General features: G+C 43.0%; 2 protein-coding genes across 5 annotated transcripts in view; one reads left to right on the forward strand and one right to left on the reverse strand.

Annotated features, from left to right (window-relative positions):
- Positions 1-17,379, reverse strand: part of LOC127048474 (uncharacterized) — a 490,241-nt gene that overhangs the window by 336,383 nt on the left and 136,479 nt on the right. The gene's annotated exons all lie outside the window — the stretch shown is intronic.
- FKTN (fukutin) overlaps positions 1-17,379 on the forward strand; it is a 44,611-nt gene that overhangs the window by 8,798 nt on the left and 18,434 nt on the right. For 2 of the 4 annotated variants that reach the window (XR_007773663.1, XM_050948280.1), the window contains exons 4-6: positions 7,554-7,757; positions 11,724-12,001; positions 14,433-14,565. Coding sequence is in view for 3 of the 4 variants with exons in the window: in XM_050948280.1 (XP_050804237.1) it covers positions 7,554-7,757; positions 11,724-12,001; positions 14,433-14,565 (615 nt within the window). In the remaining variant the exon portion in view is untranslated. Of the gene's footprint in view, positions 1-7,553; positions 7,758-11,702; positions 12,002-12,211; positions 12,298-14,432; positions 14,566-17,379 lie in introns of those variants that run through there. The other 2 variants (XM_050948282.1, XM_050948283.1) reach the window with 2 other exon arrangements.

Below are 17,379 nucleotides of genomic sequence, written 5' to 3' on the forward strand. Positions count from 1 at the left end.
CCACAAGCAGCTGCATCCTCTTATGTTGCAAGATTATCACTATAATGTTGTTTGTCTGCTCTCACAAGGTGTTTGACCTCCCAGTGTGCCTTGCTATACTGCTTGGGGTATTTGTCCTTTAGCTTCTGGGATTTTGTGTCTAAAACTTTTTTCTTCAGGTCTTGTCTGGTTTCTGTGGCATTCCATGTGCAGTGTGTAATCCACTCCTTCCATCTCTTCTGCCTGTAGCCTAGACAGGCTTCACGGCTCTGTTTATAAATTGCTGTTACTTTGTACCACTTCGTGTTGATCTCCTCATCCGCATTCCCCTCCTCTTCATCCAGGTCTGCAAGTGCCTGAAACCTGTTCTTTAACTGCAGAACAAAGGCTTTCTGTATTTCAAGAGACTTTAGCTTGTCAATATCATAATTTCTATGTCCCTTGTTTGGTGGACCCACACTTCTCAGTTTTAGCTTGATGGAGGCTGGTAGGAGGTGGTGGTCACTGCCAGCGTCTGCACCCCTTCTCACTTTCACACCTGTCAGTGAGCGTCGCCGTTTGCCACGGATCATGATATGGTCAATCTGGTTCTTATCTCTGTCATTTGGAGAACACCATGTCAGCTTGTGAATGTCACTGTGTTGAAATAGGGTTCCGCCGATGACTAGATCATTCGTATTACAGAAATCAACAAGCCTTTCTCCGTTTTCATTCATGGTGCCATACCCATTTCTTCCCATTGCTCTGTCATTATTTGTGCTGTCCTTAACGACCTGGGCATTCAGGTCTCCCTTGATGATAGTTAAGTTGTGACATGGCACTCTCTCTAACTCTGCCCGTAGTATAAGGTAGAATTTGTCTTTACTTCATCACTGTCATTTGTCGGAGCATAACACTGAATCAGGGTGATATTATTATGTTTCCCTTTCAGTCTGGCTCTCAAGTCTGCTGCTGATGGATTTCCATTCAAGCAGGGAATGCGTCGCTCCCTTCTTCGAAAGGATGGCAACACCCTCATAGTGTTGTCCATCATCCCATCCAGAAAAGAGCAAAGTTTCTCCTGAGGCTGTTGTTAATCTTCCTGATCCCGTCCATCTGCTCTCACTGACACCTAGGATATGTAAGCTGTAGCATCTCATCTTTGCTGTGACCTGAGCTAGTTTCCATTTTGTACATTGTCCGTACATTCCAAAAAACAAACTTGTTTTTTGTCTTGGTGTTGAGCACTTCAGTCTTCATGCCAGTGGCTTCTTTTGGCTTTCACCACTGGCAGTCATATGGATAATTGACTCCTGAAGGCTATCACACACAGTAATGGTTATTTCTCCATCACTTTTTCTGTAACATATTTTGGTTTTTTACAGGCCAGGATTGTTAGACCTGTGCCTGACCCCCAGGCTGGAGGACCAGGGTGTCTGTTTTGTCTGGCCTCTCCCCACAGACCAATCTGGGAGCAAAAAGCCCCTGCCATCACAGACTCTGGGGATTGTTAGAGCATGCAAGCTCTCCCACCATGACTGGGCACAGACAGCAGAGGACAGAAAATGGATGGTCATGCCAAATTATCTACGTTTTAGGAACTAGTTTATTTTAACTACAGTTCATAATCCTGTGTATATGGTACAGTACACTAAGACTCTCAATAGCCTTCACGAAGAATCCAAAACCGAATATTTAAAGGGAGTTTATAGCAAGTGTGGAATTATGCAATGATTCAGATTTGGATTTTTGTCCAGAGTCCTTGCCATTGCTGGTTAAATTTTATACTAGAAATGTTTGTAGCCGTGTTCACCTTTCAAAAATCTGGGTAAAGTAAAAGATACCTTCTGTCAGATCACCATACAGTGTAATACTTAACGTTCCAAATGATGCCTCTGTCAGATGAGCTAAATTACAAAGCATTTGAAGACATTGGTTGAAATTTCCTGTTTTTGAAATGGAAGTATTGAACTAGGGTTGTGGGTTTGGGGACCTCGGAGATTCTTTTGTCTGTATAGTCCTCAAGACACTTTTCTGCCTTTTAAGAAACATTTCTGCAGGACTTGGCTTTGTCTTTCCTTTTCTGATGTAGAAGTTCTGATCCATACCTTTGTGTCCTTCCAAACTGAATATTGAAATGCTTTGCTTATTGGAATTCCAGCTTGTTCAATAGGCTGCAGCTGACACAAAATCACCAGCTCAAATTTTTACTGGCAAATAGTTACATTACATAATACTGCACACTTGTTTGACCTTGTTTTGTTTGCTGTCACTCTGGCTTCATGTTAGTTGTTTATGCTGACTTATAAAGCTCTTCACAAACGAGGCAAAGTTACCTTTCTGAGCTACAGCTCCTTACTCCACTGGTTGGAGGCAGTGCTGTAGGCCTTATTACTACTTCAATATCAAGAGATATTTTGATTGGCTACTTTTTTTAGGGCTTAATCCTGCAGGCTGCTGAGCACTGCTGAAAGAAGCTCCGAGAGCGAAAGATGTAATGCTTATGCTTGGTATTTGTTCAGAACCTCCTTAGAAAAGTGGGTTGTGAACAGATCTCTGTGCCTACCTTGAACTCCGCACTGGTGGTTATGGAGAAAAGTGGATGTAAGGGGGAGACTCTGTGTAGGGTTGCCAATTTAGTAATCACACAAAACTGAATATCCTTGCCCCATCCCTTCCCTTAGGCTCCGCCCACTGCCCTGCCCCATCCCCAAGACCACACCCCAGGGTGCGTGCTGGGGCTCTGGGCTGGGGCAGGGAGTTGGGGTGCAGGAGGTGAGTGACAGCTCCAGATGGTGCAGGCTCGGTGGTGGGGGTAGGGATGAAGGGTTTGGGGTTCAGGAGGGGGCTCCGGGCTGGAGGGTGGGACCAAGGGATTCAGAATTTGGGAGGGGACTGCTGGTTGAGGCAGAGGTTTGAGGTGTGGGAGAGGGTACGGGCTCTGGGCTGGGGCCAGAAATGAGGGCTCTTGGTTTGCAGGGGCTCAGCACAGGAGGTTGAGGTACTCCTAGTCAGCGGCATAGCAGGGCTAAGACAGGCCCCCTGCCTATTCTGGTTCCACAATGCACCCTAGAAGCGGCCAGCGGGTCTGGTTCCTAGGTTTGGGCTCTGCTCTCACCTGCAGGCACCGCCCTCCCCACCCTGGCCAATGGGAGTGCGGAGCCAGTGCTCAGGGGAGGGGCAGCGCGTGGAGCCCTGTGGCCCCCCCGCCTAGGTGCCAGACCTGCTGGCAGCTTCCAGGGCGCAGCGCGGTGCCAGGACTTTTAACGGCCCACTCAGTGGTGCTCACCAGAGCCGCCAGGGTCCCTTTTCGACCGGGCATTCTGGTCAAAAACCAGACGCCTTAAGAATGTGCCCTGGCTATGGCCTTTGGTTTAAATACAGTCCTGTGCTTGCAAGTGATGTGCATAGTAGCCATTTTCAAGAAGTTTAGGTACTGCTAGCCAGGAGTAATGGCTACTCTGGTATGTTCAAGAGCTATATTTGGGGAAAGTCAAAGCAGGGGCAGCTGCAAGGACTGTCTTCTTACACAGAAATATATGATGATTCTATGAAGTGGCATTTCTCATAGCCAGCTACTGAGTGCTTCGTGACATGTACTGGACGTGATGTTCTTTCTGGCACAACAGCCTGCAGGAATAGCTCCCTTGTAGCTTTTACTTTATTGGATTGTTAGTAACAAAGCAGAATACTTATCCTGCTGGTGGCTCATTGCAGTTGTTTCTCAGCTTTCATTCTGCAGGATAAATTATTCAACTTCTCTGAATATCTGAAACTTCTTGACTTCAGGACTGTCCCCCCGGTACCTCTTGTTTAAGTTTAAACTTGAAGAGCATTTCCTCTGTGAAAAGTGGCTGTAGAAGTGACCCCTTCCTTTTTCCACAGATTTACTCCTTGTTATTCAGAGGCAAAACTGCTCACTTTAATGACAAAAGTAATACTTTTACTACTTTACCTTCCTAGTGGTTGTATTAGCTCTGCAGAGCTCAAGGGGGGAATGGATTTCATCCCGCCTTGTGAAATTCCTATAGAACTGGTTCCTATATTCAATTTGCTGAGCTATATTCTGTTGTCAGTTACACTTGTGCATCCCTGTTAAAGCCAGTTGTGTTCTAGAGGTAGCAGAACATGACCCACCAAATGTATATTATTGGACACAGTGTTTGACCCAGACAAAACTATAGCTTGGCATTCGAATGCCAGGTTCAGTTTGCAGGGCTGGTAGTTGGAGGGTGGGGCCAAGTCTCTTGACTGAACACATTTGATCTGGAATCATTGAGGTATGATGAACATGCAACCCTGCAATGCCATTTTTATATTCTCTTTCAGAGTAGAACTGCACATTAAGGCATTTGTTCGTAATTGATTTAATCCATCCTGCAGTGTTAAATTAGATTAACTTTTAATTGTTGTCACAGTACGATAAATTGCTGTAAATGTTTGTTGGTTTTTCATCTGCCATGGCGATGTGAATGTATCTAACTGAAAGAATACCTATGTATGAATAAGGCTAACAAATCACCCTCCTAGAGACTCCATAATCTTGCTGAAGCATCTAGTCCTTACAGTGCTTTTTTATACTTACAAACATCAAAGTGGTCTAGACCAAACAAAGAGTGCATTACATACAAGCTTGCCTGAACAGTGCACCTTTTGTACATACCAGTAACCATAACATTATAAAGAGCATACTTGATGCAAGATTGATAGCATGAATTGTGCAGTTCCGCTTAACGGGGTGACCAAACGTCCCAGTTTGCTCAGGATACTCTTGAAATCCACCTGCTAATTCGTCTCCCTTGCCCCTCAAAAATAAATGTGCAAAAATTCCTGATTAGATTTTGCCAGTTCCACAGCATAGGGCACTGTGAAATAGTGCTACCATGAGCATGTTTTATGATCAGAGATCATTTCCTTCACTCTCCTTGTCAGTTTCACCATTTGTAAAATAAGATAAAATATTTATCTGTTTCTGTCTTATTGATGAGAATTAATTAGTTAATACATGTATCGTGCTTTGAAGACCTAAAGTGGTGAATACATGCTAATTATTATTATGGCGTATAGTATCTACTAAGTGTAATAATAAACTCCTCTTCCTCCCAAATTTGAGTGACCATTTTGTAAGATGACTAGCTCACATGACTATATAAACCTGTTGAATGGGATTTTTTTGAAGTAGTCTTGTAAAGAATTTTAATTCTAATTTGTTTGAATATCACAATTTGTGCTTTCAGGAAAATTATATATTTCTGTTAACTTATTTCATAAGTGAAAAAAGCCAGTAAATTTCACTAAACCCACAATTTACTCTTAATTTTGCTGCTGTTGTCTAACGATCATTGTCTCAAAAGCTAGTGTGGCCCTACGTTTTCCAGTAGAGGGCTCTGCTGTACAGCAAGAAGTGCACTGGCCAGAAATATGGAACACAAAATGTGAGCTTAGAGTTCTTGAAAATATATGGACATGAGAGCTCCTATATGTCCACCTAAGGACTACATCACACACATGCTATTGCACATAAAGTATAGCCAGTCAGTGAAGGATTTTGTTCTTAAATGTAGAGCCCCGACCAGGGTTATTCTGTCTACTACCCAAGATCCACAGACCTGGAAATCCTGGGCGCCCCATCATCTCGGGCATTGGCACTCTCACTGAAGGACTGTCTGGATATGTGACTCTCTACTCAGACCCTATACCACCAGCACTGCCAGCTATCTCCGTGACACCACTGATTTCCTGAGGAAACTACAATGCATTGGTGACCTTCCAGAAAACACCATCCTAGCCACCAAGGATGTAGAGGCTCTCTACACAAACATCCCACGCACAGATGGAATACAAGCTGTCAGGAACAGTATCCCTGATGATGCCACAGCACAACTGGCTGCTGAGCTCTGTGCCTTTATCCTCACACACAACTATTTCAAATTTGATGACAATATATATCTCCAGATCAGTGGCACCGCTATGGGCACCCTCATGGCCCCACAATATGCCAATATCTTTATGGCCGACCTGGAACAACGCTTCCTCAGCTCTCGTCCACTCACGCCCCTTCTCTACCTACGCTACATTGATGACATCTTCATCATCTGGACCCATGGGAAGGAGACTCTGGAAAAATTCCACCACGATTTCAACAGCTTCCACCCCACCATCAACCTCAGCCTGGACCAATCTACACGGGAGGTCCACTTCCTAGACACCACGGTGCAAATAAGTGATGGTCACATTAACACCACCCTATACCGAAAACCTACCGACCGCTATGCCTACCTTCATGCCTCCAGCTTCCATCCCGGGCACACCACACAATCCATTGTCTACAGCCAAGCACTGAGTACAACCGCATCTGCTCTAACCCCTCAGACAGAGACCAACACCTACAAAATCTCCACCAAGCATTCTCAAAACTACAATACCCGCATGAGGAAATAAGGAAACAGATCAGCAGAGCCAGATGTGTACCCAGAAGCCTCCCACTAGAAGACAAACCCAAGAAAGAAACCAACAGGACTCCACTGACCATCACATACAGTCCCCAGCTAAAACCCCTCCAATGCATCATCAGGGATCTACAACCCATCCTGGACAATGATCCCACACTTTCACAGGCCCTGGGTGGCAGGCTAGTCCTCGCCCACAAACAACCTGCCAACCTGAAGCATATTCTCACCAGTAACTGCACACTGCACCATAGTGACTCTAACTCAGGAACCAGTCCATGCAACAAACCTCGATGCCAACTCTGCCCACATACCTACACCAGCGATACCATCACAGGACCTAATCAGATCAGCCACACCATCACCGGTTCATTCACCTGCATGTCCACCAATGTAATATATGCCAGCAATGCCCCTCTGCTATGTACATCGGCCAAACTGGACAGTCTCTACGGAAAAGGATAAACGGACACAAATCTGATATTAGGAATGGCAGTATACAAAAACCTGTAGGAGAACACTTCAACCTCCCTGGCCACACAATAGCAGATCTTAAGGTGGCCATCCTGCAGCCAAAAAACTTCAGGACCAGACTTCAAAGAGAAACTGCTGAGCTTCAGTTCATCTGCAAATTTGACACCATCAGCTCAGGATTAAACAAAGACTGTGAATGGCTTGCCAACTACAAAACCAGTTTCTCCTCCCTTGGTTTTCACACCTCAACTGCTCGAAGAGGGCCTCATCCTCCCTGATTGAACTAACCTCGTTATCTCTAGCCTGCTTCTTGCTTGCATATATATACCTGCCCCTGGAAATTTCCACTACATGCATCCGACGAAGTGGGTATTCACCCACAAAAGTTCATGCTCCAAAACATCTGTTAGTCTATAAGGTGCCACAGGACTCTTTGCTGCTTTTACAGATCCAGACTAACACGGCTACCCCTCTGATACTGTTCTCTTATGTACACACTTCACTCTGTAATCTTCTTTGGAGCTATCAGGTTTGGTGCTTACTCCACTTTCTGTTCCCATTGGAGAAATCTTATTGGGAGAGGTCAATTCCTAATAGAGTCATAATTTTAAAAGGTTAACTTTTACACACTTATAGGGTGACCTGATTCTTATTTTTTGCTCTTCCAAACAGCACGTGATTAAGAAATTCCTTGGTTTAGTGTCCAGTCACAATGTACCAGTGTATCTCATTGATCCTTTGGTTCTGGGATTAATTCAGAAAGACTATGAACAGCTCAGAAGCTCTTCTGATGGCACGAGCCCAGAATGCAAGTTTTTCTGTGCCGCACGGGACTTCACCACATTTGCATTACTGGACAAAACATGGAAACATGAAGTAAGATTTTCTCCTTTTTCATTTTTGTCTGCTGTGATGCACCCAGCCATTATAGTATTAATGGTTGAACAGAAAATACTTAAAGACTTCCAGGTTTAAAGTTCATGATGTGGAACTGGTCTAAAAGTGGTGGTGTACTTAAATTTTTTTTAGAAACCTTGAGGTAAAGGGAAGTTATGCAACAGTCTGTTCAAGATGCATGGCACATGGCAGGGAAGTCCCAAAGAGAGAATAGCTTCTGCCAAGGCTCTTGAGAAGCTCAGATAAAATGTTTCAAAGGCTGTCTCAGTGAATTGAGAATTCATCAGGTAGCCTAAAGATAGTTGGGCCACTGTCCACAACATACAGAGACTGAGGTGAGAGAGGACCCACTTTCAGAAGGAAGAGAGGGAGAGATCTGTTAGAAAGGGAGAAGAAAAAGAAACAGAAATTTATCATACATATAGCCATAGTAAATTTTGAGTAGTATCCATTGCAGAGGTAGCAGAGCTGTTAATGTGCATTTATATGATTGTTTCATAATGTGCAGCAACCATATACTGATGTATGTTTGTTACCTTGTCATTTATTTTTTATATTATAAGATTTTAATTAAACTCTTTCTGATGGAAAAAGCTGGGGCTTTATGATACAAAGAAAAGCTAAGTGTACAAAATTACTGTATTACTCATAGACTTTAGGGTCAAACGGGACCAATATGATCATCTAGTCTAACCTCCTGCACAAAGCAGGCCACAGAACCCTACCCATCCACTTCTATAACAAACCCCTAACCTATGTCTGAGTTACTGAAGTCTTCAGATTGTGGTTCGAAGACCTCAAGCTGCAGAGAATCCACCAGCAAGTGACCCGTGCCCCATGCTGCAGAGGAAGGCGAAAAACCTCCAGGGCCTCTGCCAATCTGCCCGGGGGGAAAATTCCTTCCTGACCCCAAATATGGCGATCAGCTAATCTGGAAATGTGTATTATTTAATTAACTTGCACAAGATATATGGAAATGACTTCAATAAAAATCTAAATAATTTTATTTAAGAAGGGAAAAAATGTGAGACAGGCAGACATAAAACTCTTTTACTCAAACACAGTGAAAGGTGGTAGCATTTTAGGCCTGAGTAAAGTAGGCCAGCTGTATTTCTTTCTTTCTCTTTGTCAATACTAATTTTAGCTTACAGAAACTGAGCATAAGGCCATGAGTCAGAACACTATTCTAGCTTTCCCTCTTTGTGCCTCAGTGATGCCATCTGTAAAAGGGGAGCTTACAATTTTGGATTTGCTGTTGAAAAGAGCTGTGTAAGTCTGGAGTGATATTCTTCTTCTCTTTAGTCATCATCTTATTCCCCTCCCTTGAGGAATATGTTAAAGCTGATTGACTTCGTGTAACTTGTGAAATTTAGGCTAACATTTATGCAGATCATAAAAGAAGGATTTGCAAGAGTCAAGTCATGATATAAGCAAGGCATAAATAAGGACGTTAGAAGAGTCAGGTTCAATGGAAGGATGAATTTTGGGAGTGATCCAAAGCTAAAGACATGGTGCTGTGGAGTGGGAGGAAACAAGTAAATTCAAAGCCAAGGACTCTCTCAAGGTTTCAGCGTTGGTATTTGATAGTGGATGGAAAGATGTGAAATCTCTACGTGTTGTGTATATGTGTGTGTGTTTTTAATGGCTAAAGAATTAGGATTCAAACAAGAAGAGAAGAATACCGGGGAGCTGAGTACTTGCATAAGGCTTCAGGAAGGGTACAGTGTTTCATAGCAGAATCTATAAAGTAGCACAGAGATTGGTCGCTTCAGTGTAAACATTTATAATCATTCCAGTGAAAAATCTGTGCATATATATTTACACAGTGTCAGTTTTGTTAGAACATTATGTGAGAGTTGGATTTAAGTAAGGGCTTGTCTACATTAATACACCTCTACCCTGATATAATGTGTCCCGATATAACACAAATTCGAATATAACGCGGTAAAGCAGCGCTCTGGGGGGAGCGAGGCTGCGCACCCCGGCAGATCAAAGCAAGATTGATATAACACAGTTTCACCTATAACACGGTAAGATTTTTTGGCTCCTGAGGACAGTGTTATATCGGAGTGGAGGTGTATTTAGTTTGCAGCAACTTGGGCTTTGAATCTACCCTGCGCTAGCCTGCTGTGTGCTGACAATGTGCACTAAGCTGACGGTCACTAACAGTTCATTAATGCGATTTGATCTCATTCTTTTTCAAATGGGACTAATCAAAATGCGTTAATGAACTGCTAGTGCATGTCAGCAGGATCCACGCTGAGGGTGTGCGGCAGGCTAGTGCAGGGTATATTTACACCCCAGCTTGCTGCAAACTAAGGGCTTGTCTACATGTAGAATGTTTTAGTGAAGAAGCTAGTATGTTGATGGGAGAGCTGCTCCTTTTGACGTAGTTAATCCATCTCCGCAAAAGACAGTAAGTATGTCAACAAGAGAAGTCCTCCTGTCAAAAAAGCTGATGTGGTTTTAGGATGCATCAGGTGAGGTGTTTCCAGTAAAGATAAGGAGGTGTTAGTACCGTTATACAAGACACTGGTGAGACCTCATCTGGAATATTGTGTGCAGTTCTGGTCTCCCACGTTTAAGAAGGATGAATTCAAACTGGAACAGGTGTAGAGAAGAGCTACTAGGATGATCCGAGGAATGGAAAACCTGTTTTATGAAAGGAGACTCAAAGAGCTTGGCATATTTAGCCTAACCAAAAGAAGGTTGAGGGGGGATATGATTGATCTTTATAAATATATCAGAGGGATAAATATCAGGGAGGGAGAGGAATTATTTAAGCTTAGTACCAATGTGGAGACAAGAACAAATGAATATAAACTGGACACTAGGAAGTTTAGACTTGAAATTAGATGAAGGTTTCTAACCATTAGAGGTGTAAAGTTCTGGAACAGCTTTCCAAGGGGAGTAGTGGGAGCAAAAGACATATCTGGCTTCAAGACTAAGCTTGATAAGTTTATGGAGGGGATGGTATGATGGGACAGCCTAATTTTGGCAATTGGTCTTTGATTATTAGCAGGTAAATATGCCCAGTGGTTTGTGATGGGATGTTAGATGGGTTGGGATCTGAGTTACTACAGAGAATTCTTTCCTGGGTTCTGGCTGGTGAGTCTTGCCCACATGCTCAGGGTTTAACTGACCTCCATATTTGGGGTTGGGAAGGAATTTTCCTCCGGGGCAGATTGGCAGAGGCCATGGAGGTTTTTGGCCTTCCTCTGCAGCATGGGGCACGCGTCACTTGCTGGAAGATTCTCTGCACCCTGAGGTCTTTAAACCACAATTTGAGGACTTCAGTAACTCAGACATGGGTTAGGGGTTTGTTACAGGAGTGCGTGGGTGAGATTCTGTGGCCAGCATTGTGCAGGAGGTCGGACTAGATGATCATAATGGTCCCTTCTGACCAAAGTTTATGAGTCTATGAACTTAGCACTGTCTATGCCGGGGGTTAGGTTGGTATAACTGCTTCGCTCAGGGGTCTGGATTTTTCACCCCTCTGAGTGATGTCGTTATACCAATGTGCGTAGCGTAGACCTGGCCTTAAATGTTCATGTAGGCAAGCCCTAAGTAGTGGAAGAGGTGTTATATCCCAGTGTGTATTGTATGATTACGGGGCTTTCACCAAAAGAGGGAACTCATCAGTGGTTTCATTGTGCACTACAAAACTGAGAGAAATGGGGACATTTAAGCTTTTTTTTTTTTTTTAATCTGTTTATTTTGATATTGCTGTGATTTAAGGTAAGTGAAGTGAAAACAAGTAGAAAATGAACATGTGCATAGATGGTTACCATCCTTTTAAGGTTTAGGAGAAATTCTGGAATAGGTAGGGCCTGATTCTGATCTAATTTGTATGTTGTAAATCAGGAATAACGTATGTGAATGAAGAACTGGCCCTTAGTTTTGAAATCTTGTTTTTGTCCTAAGTGGTGTTTCTCTGATGTTTAGGTGAGCTTGTTTAGGGCTGCTGAAAAAATGGGGTTCCAGTGGCTAAAGATACAGAACAGAGACCCCCGTTTGGAAGGGATGGATGACCTCTCTGGGATTGAAATTCCCCTCCACTATATCTTCAAACTGGCAGCTCATGCCATCCACCTGGTGGTCTTTTATGAGAGGAATGGTAACTATGTCTGGCATGGCCCATTGCGGCTGAAGCAAAACATAGACAGAAAGTTTGTGCCTTTCCGAAAGCTACACTTTGGTCACTATGCTGGAGCTTACAACAAGTAAGTTAAAAATGGAGGAAGACAAGGAGGATGTAAGGCTATTATAGCACATTATATACTACCACTTTGTCTTAAGATCAAAAATTCATGGTTCTAAAGGGCAAGTTATGAAATTCATCTTGTGTTCACTAAAATGCAAGTGAATCAAAAGTTTAAGGTGACAGATCCAATTATATTAATAGTAAAACAAGTATTTTCCCCAATTTACAGATGGAGAAATTGAGACACAGAGAGGTTAAGTGGCTTTACCTGAGCGTGAGAGATCCAGTTATGGGCCAACCCAGCATTGATTTGTGGTAGGATATTTTGATTTCCAAAGAGGTATAGTAGCACATCTTGCCAGCAGATAATTGAATGACTCTGCTTGTCAGCTTATGTCTGAAATATTTTGAAGTAATTATATGTCAGGAAAGATAGGGATTGTCATATTAGCAATATCTGATATTAAAGAAGTGTAACTTCTTTCTGTACCTTTTGTATTATACTACAGAGCCAAAATGTGGTCAGAAAACTTCATATGTGACACTCTCAGCATTGAGAAAAGGGGAGGCTACATTTGCAACAAAGGTCATTGTAACAGCATCTAGTGACTAATGTGGAAGGATATTGAAGAGAGACCTCTTTTATGCCAGCATAGCTGGATCAGAAATGCATTTGAACCCATTGCGTCAAACCCCTCCCCCATATTGGTGTATGCAAATAAGGGAACCCATATTTTTGCACAAGTGTGGGGGTTTTCTGGTGCAGTAGATTTAGGTCCACTTATTTAGTTGCTTATATATGGACTATTGAAAACCAGTGGTTTTTCAGCCCTGGTTACCTCAGAAATGGCCAACTGGAATTTTAGCCTCCCCCCAAAAATAAAATTTTGAATGAGCACAAGCAATTTCAGCCAGAATAGGAGTAGTAACATATTATCTGATTCTGCACCATTGAAAGCAATGGAAGGGTTGCTATTTACTTAAATGGAATTGCAATCAAGCCTATAGTGCTTTTATATTCAATGCACTTCACAAATGTTATCCTCACAACACCCCATCAGGTACTTGTATTCTTGCTGTACAAATAGGGAAGCTGAAGCAGCAATGTTAAGTGAATTACCTTGTCAGATGTGCAAAGTCTGTGTCAGATCAGGGATGAATTATTTGCCCCCAGTCTTGTGCTTAAACTGTGCTTCTCTCCCATTTTTAAAGTTACTATAAGTGACTGAAATAGGAACTTGGCATGAAAGTTCCTCTACTAAAATTGGTCAAAAACAGGTAGGCTGGCTCTGAACTTCCCCAGAATTCCAGGGTGATCACATCTGGAGTTTGAGGTGGGTTTTGAAAGAGGATTGACTTCACATTTTCTGTACTGTGACTTTATTTTTTTCATTATAGGGTCCTGATTCTTTTATTCACTTTAGGAAATGTGGTAAAATAGTAGTGTCAGAAGTAATTATAGTAAGGTTAAAATAAGGGAAGGTTAAAAAAAGGAATCCACATAGAGTAACATCTTTGGGACCGCCCTTTGAGAAACTGATAAAGAGCTCAGTAATGGTTGACTGGAACTCTTGTAACTTGACTCTTTGCGTCTCAATTTCTCTTTCTATCTTTCCTTCTATTTTTGCCTTCCCTGAGCAGCATGTTCTTTGGTGTTGTAAGCCCCACCTTCTAAGCCACAATTAGGCTGCCTTCACTTATGCAGTGTTTCAGTAGCATATGAAAAACGGCAAATCTACATGCTTGCTGCAGTCTTGGCGAAGCAAGATGCATACAGCCTGACTGTGAGAATAATATTCCTGCAGTCTACTTGAAATTATCACAACAACCAGAACAGAAACAAACACTTATAGTTAAGGAAAACACATTGATTTATTTTTGCTAAGAATTACTGAGTTATTAAACGGTGGATTCTTGTATTTATTATATGCATAAACATTTAAAATCCAGGGCATTAACTATTAAATGTCATTCAATATTTCAGTTGTCATGAAGGCCTAAACTATTGTTAAATTATTAATATGGGCCAAGACTTTCAAAATAGGGGCTAATATTAGACTCCTAAATCCATATTTAGGCACTGAATAAATGGCCTGTTTTTTCAAATGCTCTGAAAAACAGCAGTTCCCAGTGAACTTGGTGCGAGCTGCTGGTCTATTTGGCACATTTGAAAAATAAGATGATTTATTCAGTTGTCTAAATATGGATTTAGGGGTCTAATATTAGCCCCTATTTTGAAAATCTTTGCCTAGGAGAGTAGTTTGTAGATTTTATTACATCCAAGAGGTTCTAGTTTTGTGTAATCGGTGTAATACATTTGGATATAGGTAGCAAGTGCTCAACACGTTTTAGATCTTTATAACCTGGGCCAGAGATAGGAGGTGGCATTTGATTAGTCACAGATGATGCATTCTTGGCCAGGATAATATAATATCTTTTTTTCACTGCAGGCCAGAAGTACTACAACTTTCCATTGATGACTTAAAAGTTCATATTCCAAAAAATCTGTCCCAATTTCTAGAGGAGATGTCACACTCTAGGTTCCTTGAATGTAGGTACAGAGAAGCTCGAGCATTCTTTCAGGTGAGTGGTAATCAGGTAGCATTTCCATTGAAATGTAAAGTAGATTTCCACTCCTAGGCCTCCATCCTGCAAACACTTAGGTATGTGTTTGACTTGAATGGGTCTACTCATAGGCTTAACATTAAGCTCTTGCATAAGTACATCATTGGGGCCTTCGTTCTCAGAAAGTAAATAAACTAATTTTTTTTTTTACAATTGAAAGTATAACTAGAACTTTTTTCTCTGAATAACTAAAGATGTTTCATTTGTTTGGTTCTATTCTGGCTGCATTTGTCTCTGCATTTAAAATCATATGGAGAATAGATAAATGGTTTTATATATAGATATACACACACTTTAAGACCCCTCTACTCTGTCAGAGTTGTATAAAGCAGCCTTAGGGTATGTCTACACTACAGGATTATTCCGATTTTATATAAACCGGTTTTGTAAAACAGATTGTATAATGTCGAGTGCACGTAGCCACACTAAGCACAATAATACGATGGTGTGTGTCCATGTACCGAGGCTAGCGTTGATTTCTGGAGCGTTGCACTGTGGGTAGCTATCCCGTAGCTATCCCATATTTCCCGCATTTGCCCGCGCCCATTGGAATTCTGGGTTGAGATCCCAATGCATGATGGCGCAAAAATAGTGTCGCAGGTGATTCTGGGTAAATGTTGTCACTCATTCCTTCCTCCGTGAAAGCAACGGCAGACAATCATTTCGCGCCCTTTTTCCCTGGATTGCCCTGGCAGACGCCATAGCATGGCAACTATGGAGCCCGTTCTGCCTTTTGTCACTGTCACCGTATGTGTACTGGATGCTGCTGACAGAGTGGCATCCAGTACACATAGGCGGTACTGCAGTGCTACACAGCAGCATTCATTTGCCATTGCAGGGTAGCAGAGATGTTTACCAGTCATTCTGTACCGTCTGCTGTGCCATTGTAAATTGGCAATGAGATGACGGTTATCAGTCGTTCTGTACTGTCTGCTGCTGTCATGAGTGCTCCTGGCTGGCCTTAGCTGAGGTTGGCTGGGGGTGCAAAGACAAAAATGGGAATGACTCTCTGAGTCAATCCCTCCTTTGTGGTTTATCTAAAAATAGAGTCAGTCCTGCCTAGAATATGGGGCAAGTGTACTAGAGAACCAGTGTATCAGAGAACCAGAGAGCACAGACGCTCCGTGTCAGATCCCGCAGAAATGATGAGCTGCATGCCATTCACAGGGGGGTGCCCCTGCAACAACCCCACCCGTTGCTTCCCTCCTCCTCCAACCTTCCTGGGCTACCGTGGCAGTGTCCCCCCCATTTGTGTCATGAAGTTGTAAAGAATGCAGGAATAAGAAACAGTGACTTGTTAGTGAGATAAAATGAGGGGGAGGCAGCCTCCAGCTGCTATGATAGTCCAGGCAGGAGATTAAATGGAGTGGGGGGAGAGGAGTGCAGCCTCCAGCTGCTATGATAGTCCAGGGAGTACGGAATCTTTTCTTTAGACATAAAAGTGGGGGGGCTGATGGAACTCAGCCCCCAGTTGCTATGATGAGGACAGTTACCAGCCGTTCTGTACCATCTACCAGGAATGAGCGGGAGTCATTCCTATTTTTATCCAGGCGCCCCCGGCCGACCTCACCTGAGGCCAGCCAGGAGCACTCACGGGCTGATGATGACGATGGATAGCAGTCATATTGTACCGTCTGCCACCGGGGAGGGGAGGGGAGGGGAGAGGATACTGCTATTCATTGCCGCAGCACCGCATCTACCAGCAGCATGCAGTAGACATAGGGTGACATATAAAAAAGTCAAGAAACGATTTTTTTCCCTTTTCTTTCATGGCGGGGAGGGGGGGTAAATTGACGACATATACCCTGAAACACCACAGACAATGTGTTTGACCCTACAGGCACTGGGAGCTCAGCCAAGAATGCAAATGCTTTTCAGAGACTGCGGGGACAGTAGGATAGCTGGAGTCCTCAGTACCCACTCCGTCCCTCCATGAGCGTCCATTTGATTCTTTGACTTTCCCTTACGCTTGTCACACAGCACCGTGCTGTGGCCTCTGTCTATCATAGCCTGGAGATTTTTTCAAATGCTTTCTCATTTCGTCTTCTGTAACAGAGCTGTGATAGAACAGATTTGTCTCCCCATATAGCGATCAGATCCAGTATCTCCCGTACAGCCCATGCTGGAGCCTTTTTTGGATTTGGGACTGCATCGCCACCTGTGCTGGTCAGAGCTCCACGCTGGGCAAACAGGAAATGAAATTCAAAAGTTCGTGGGGCTTTTCCTGTTTACCTGGCCAGTGCATCCGAGTTTGGATTGCTGTCCAGAGCGGTCACAGTGGTGCACTGTGGGATACCTCCCGGAGGCCAATACCGTCGATTTGCGGCCACACTAACCCTAATCCGATATGATAATACGGATTTCAGCGCTACTCCTCTCGTCGGGGAGGAGTACAGAAACTGGTTTAAAGAGCTCTTTATATAGATATAAAGGGCCTTGTTGTGTGGACGGATGCAGGGTTAAATCGGTTTAATGCTGCTAAAATCGGTATAAACACGTAGTGTAGACCAGGCCTTAGAGTAAACAAGAGTCCCAATTTTCTGGTAATTTTTTAATTTTGGTCACAGTAGGATTGACCATGCATTACAGCACATTTGTAGTGTTATGCTTAAATTTGAGAGTACATTCATTCAAAATTCCCTTTTTCAGGGGCTAGTAACTTTTGAAGTGATTGATTGAGTTGAATCTTTTTAGAGCTTATTCAGAGTAAGGAAAAACTTTTTTTTGATTTGGAAAGTTGATACCAGAGTTATCCCAGTATGGGATGGAGAC

The sequence above is a fragment of the Gopherus flavomarginatus genome, chromosome 3, assembly GCF_025201925.1.
Source record: "Gopherus flavomarginatus isolate rGopFla2 chromosome 3, rGopFla2.mat.asm, whole genome shotgun sequence".
Classification (NCBI taxonomy): domain Eukaryota; kingdom Metazoa; phylum Chordata; order Testudines; family Testudinidae; genus Gopherus; species Gopherus flavomarginatus.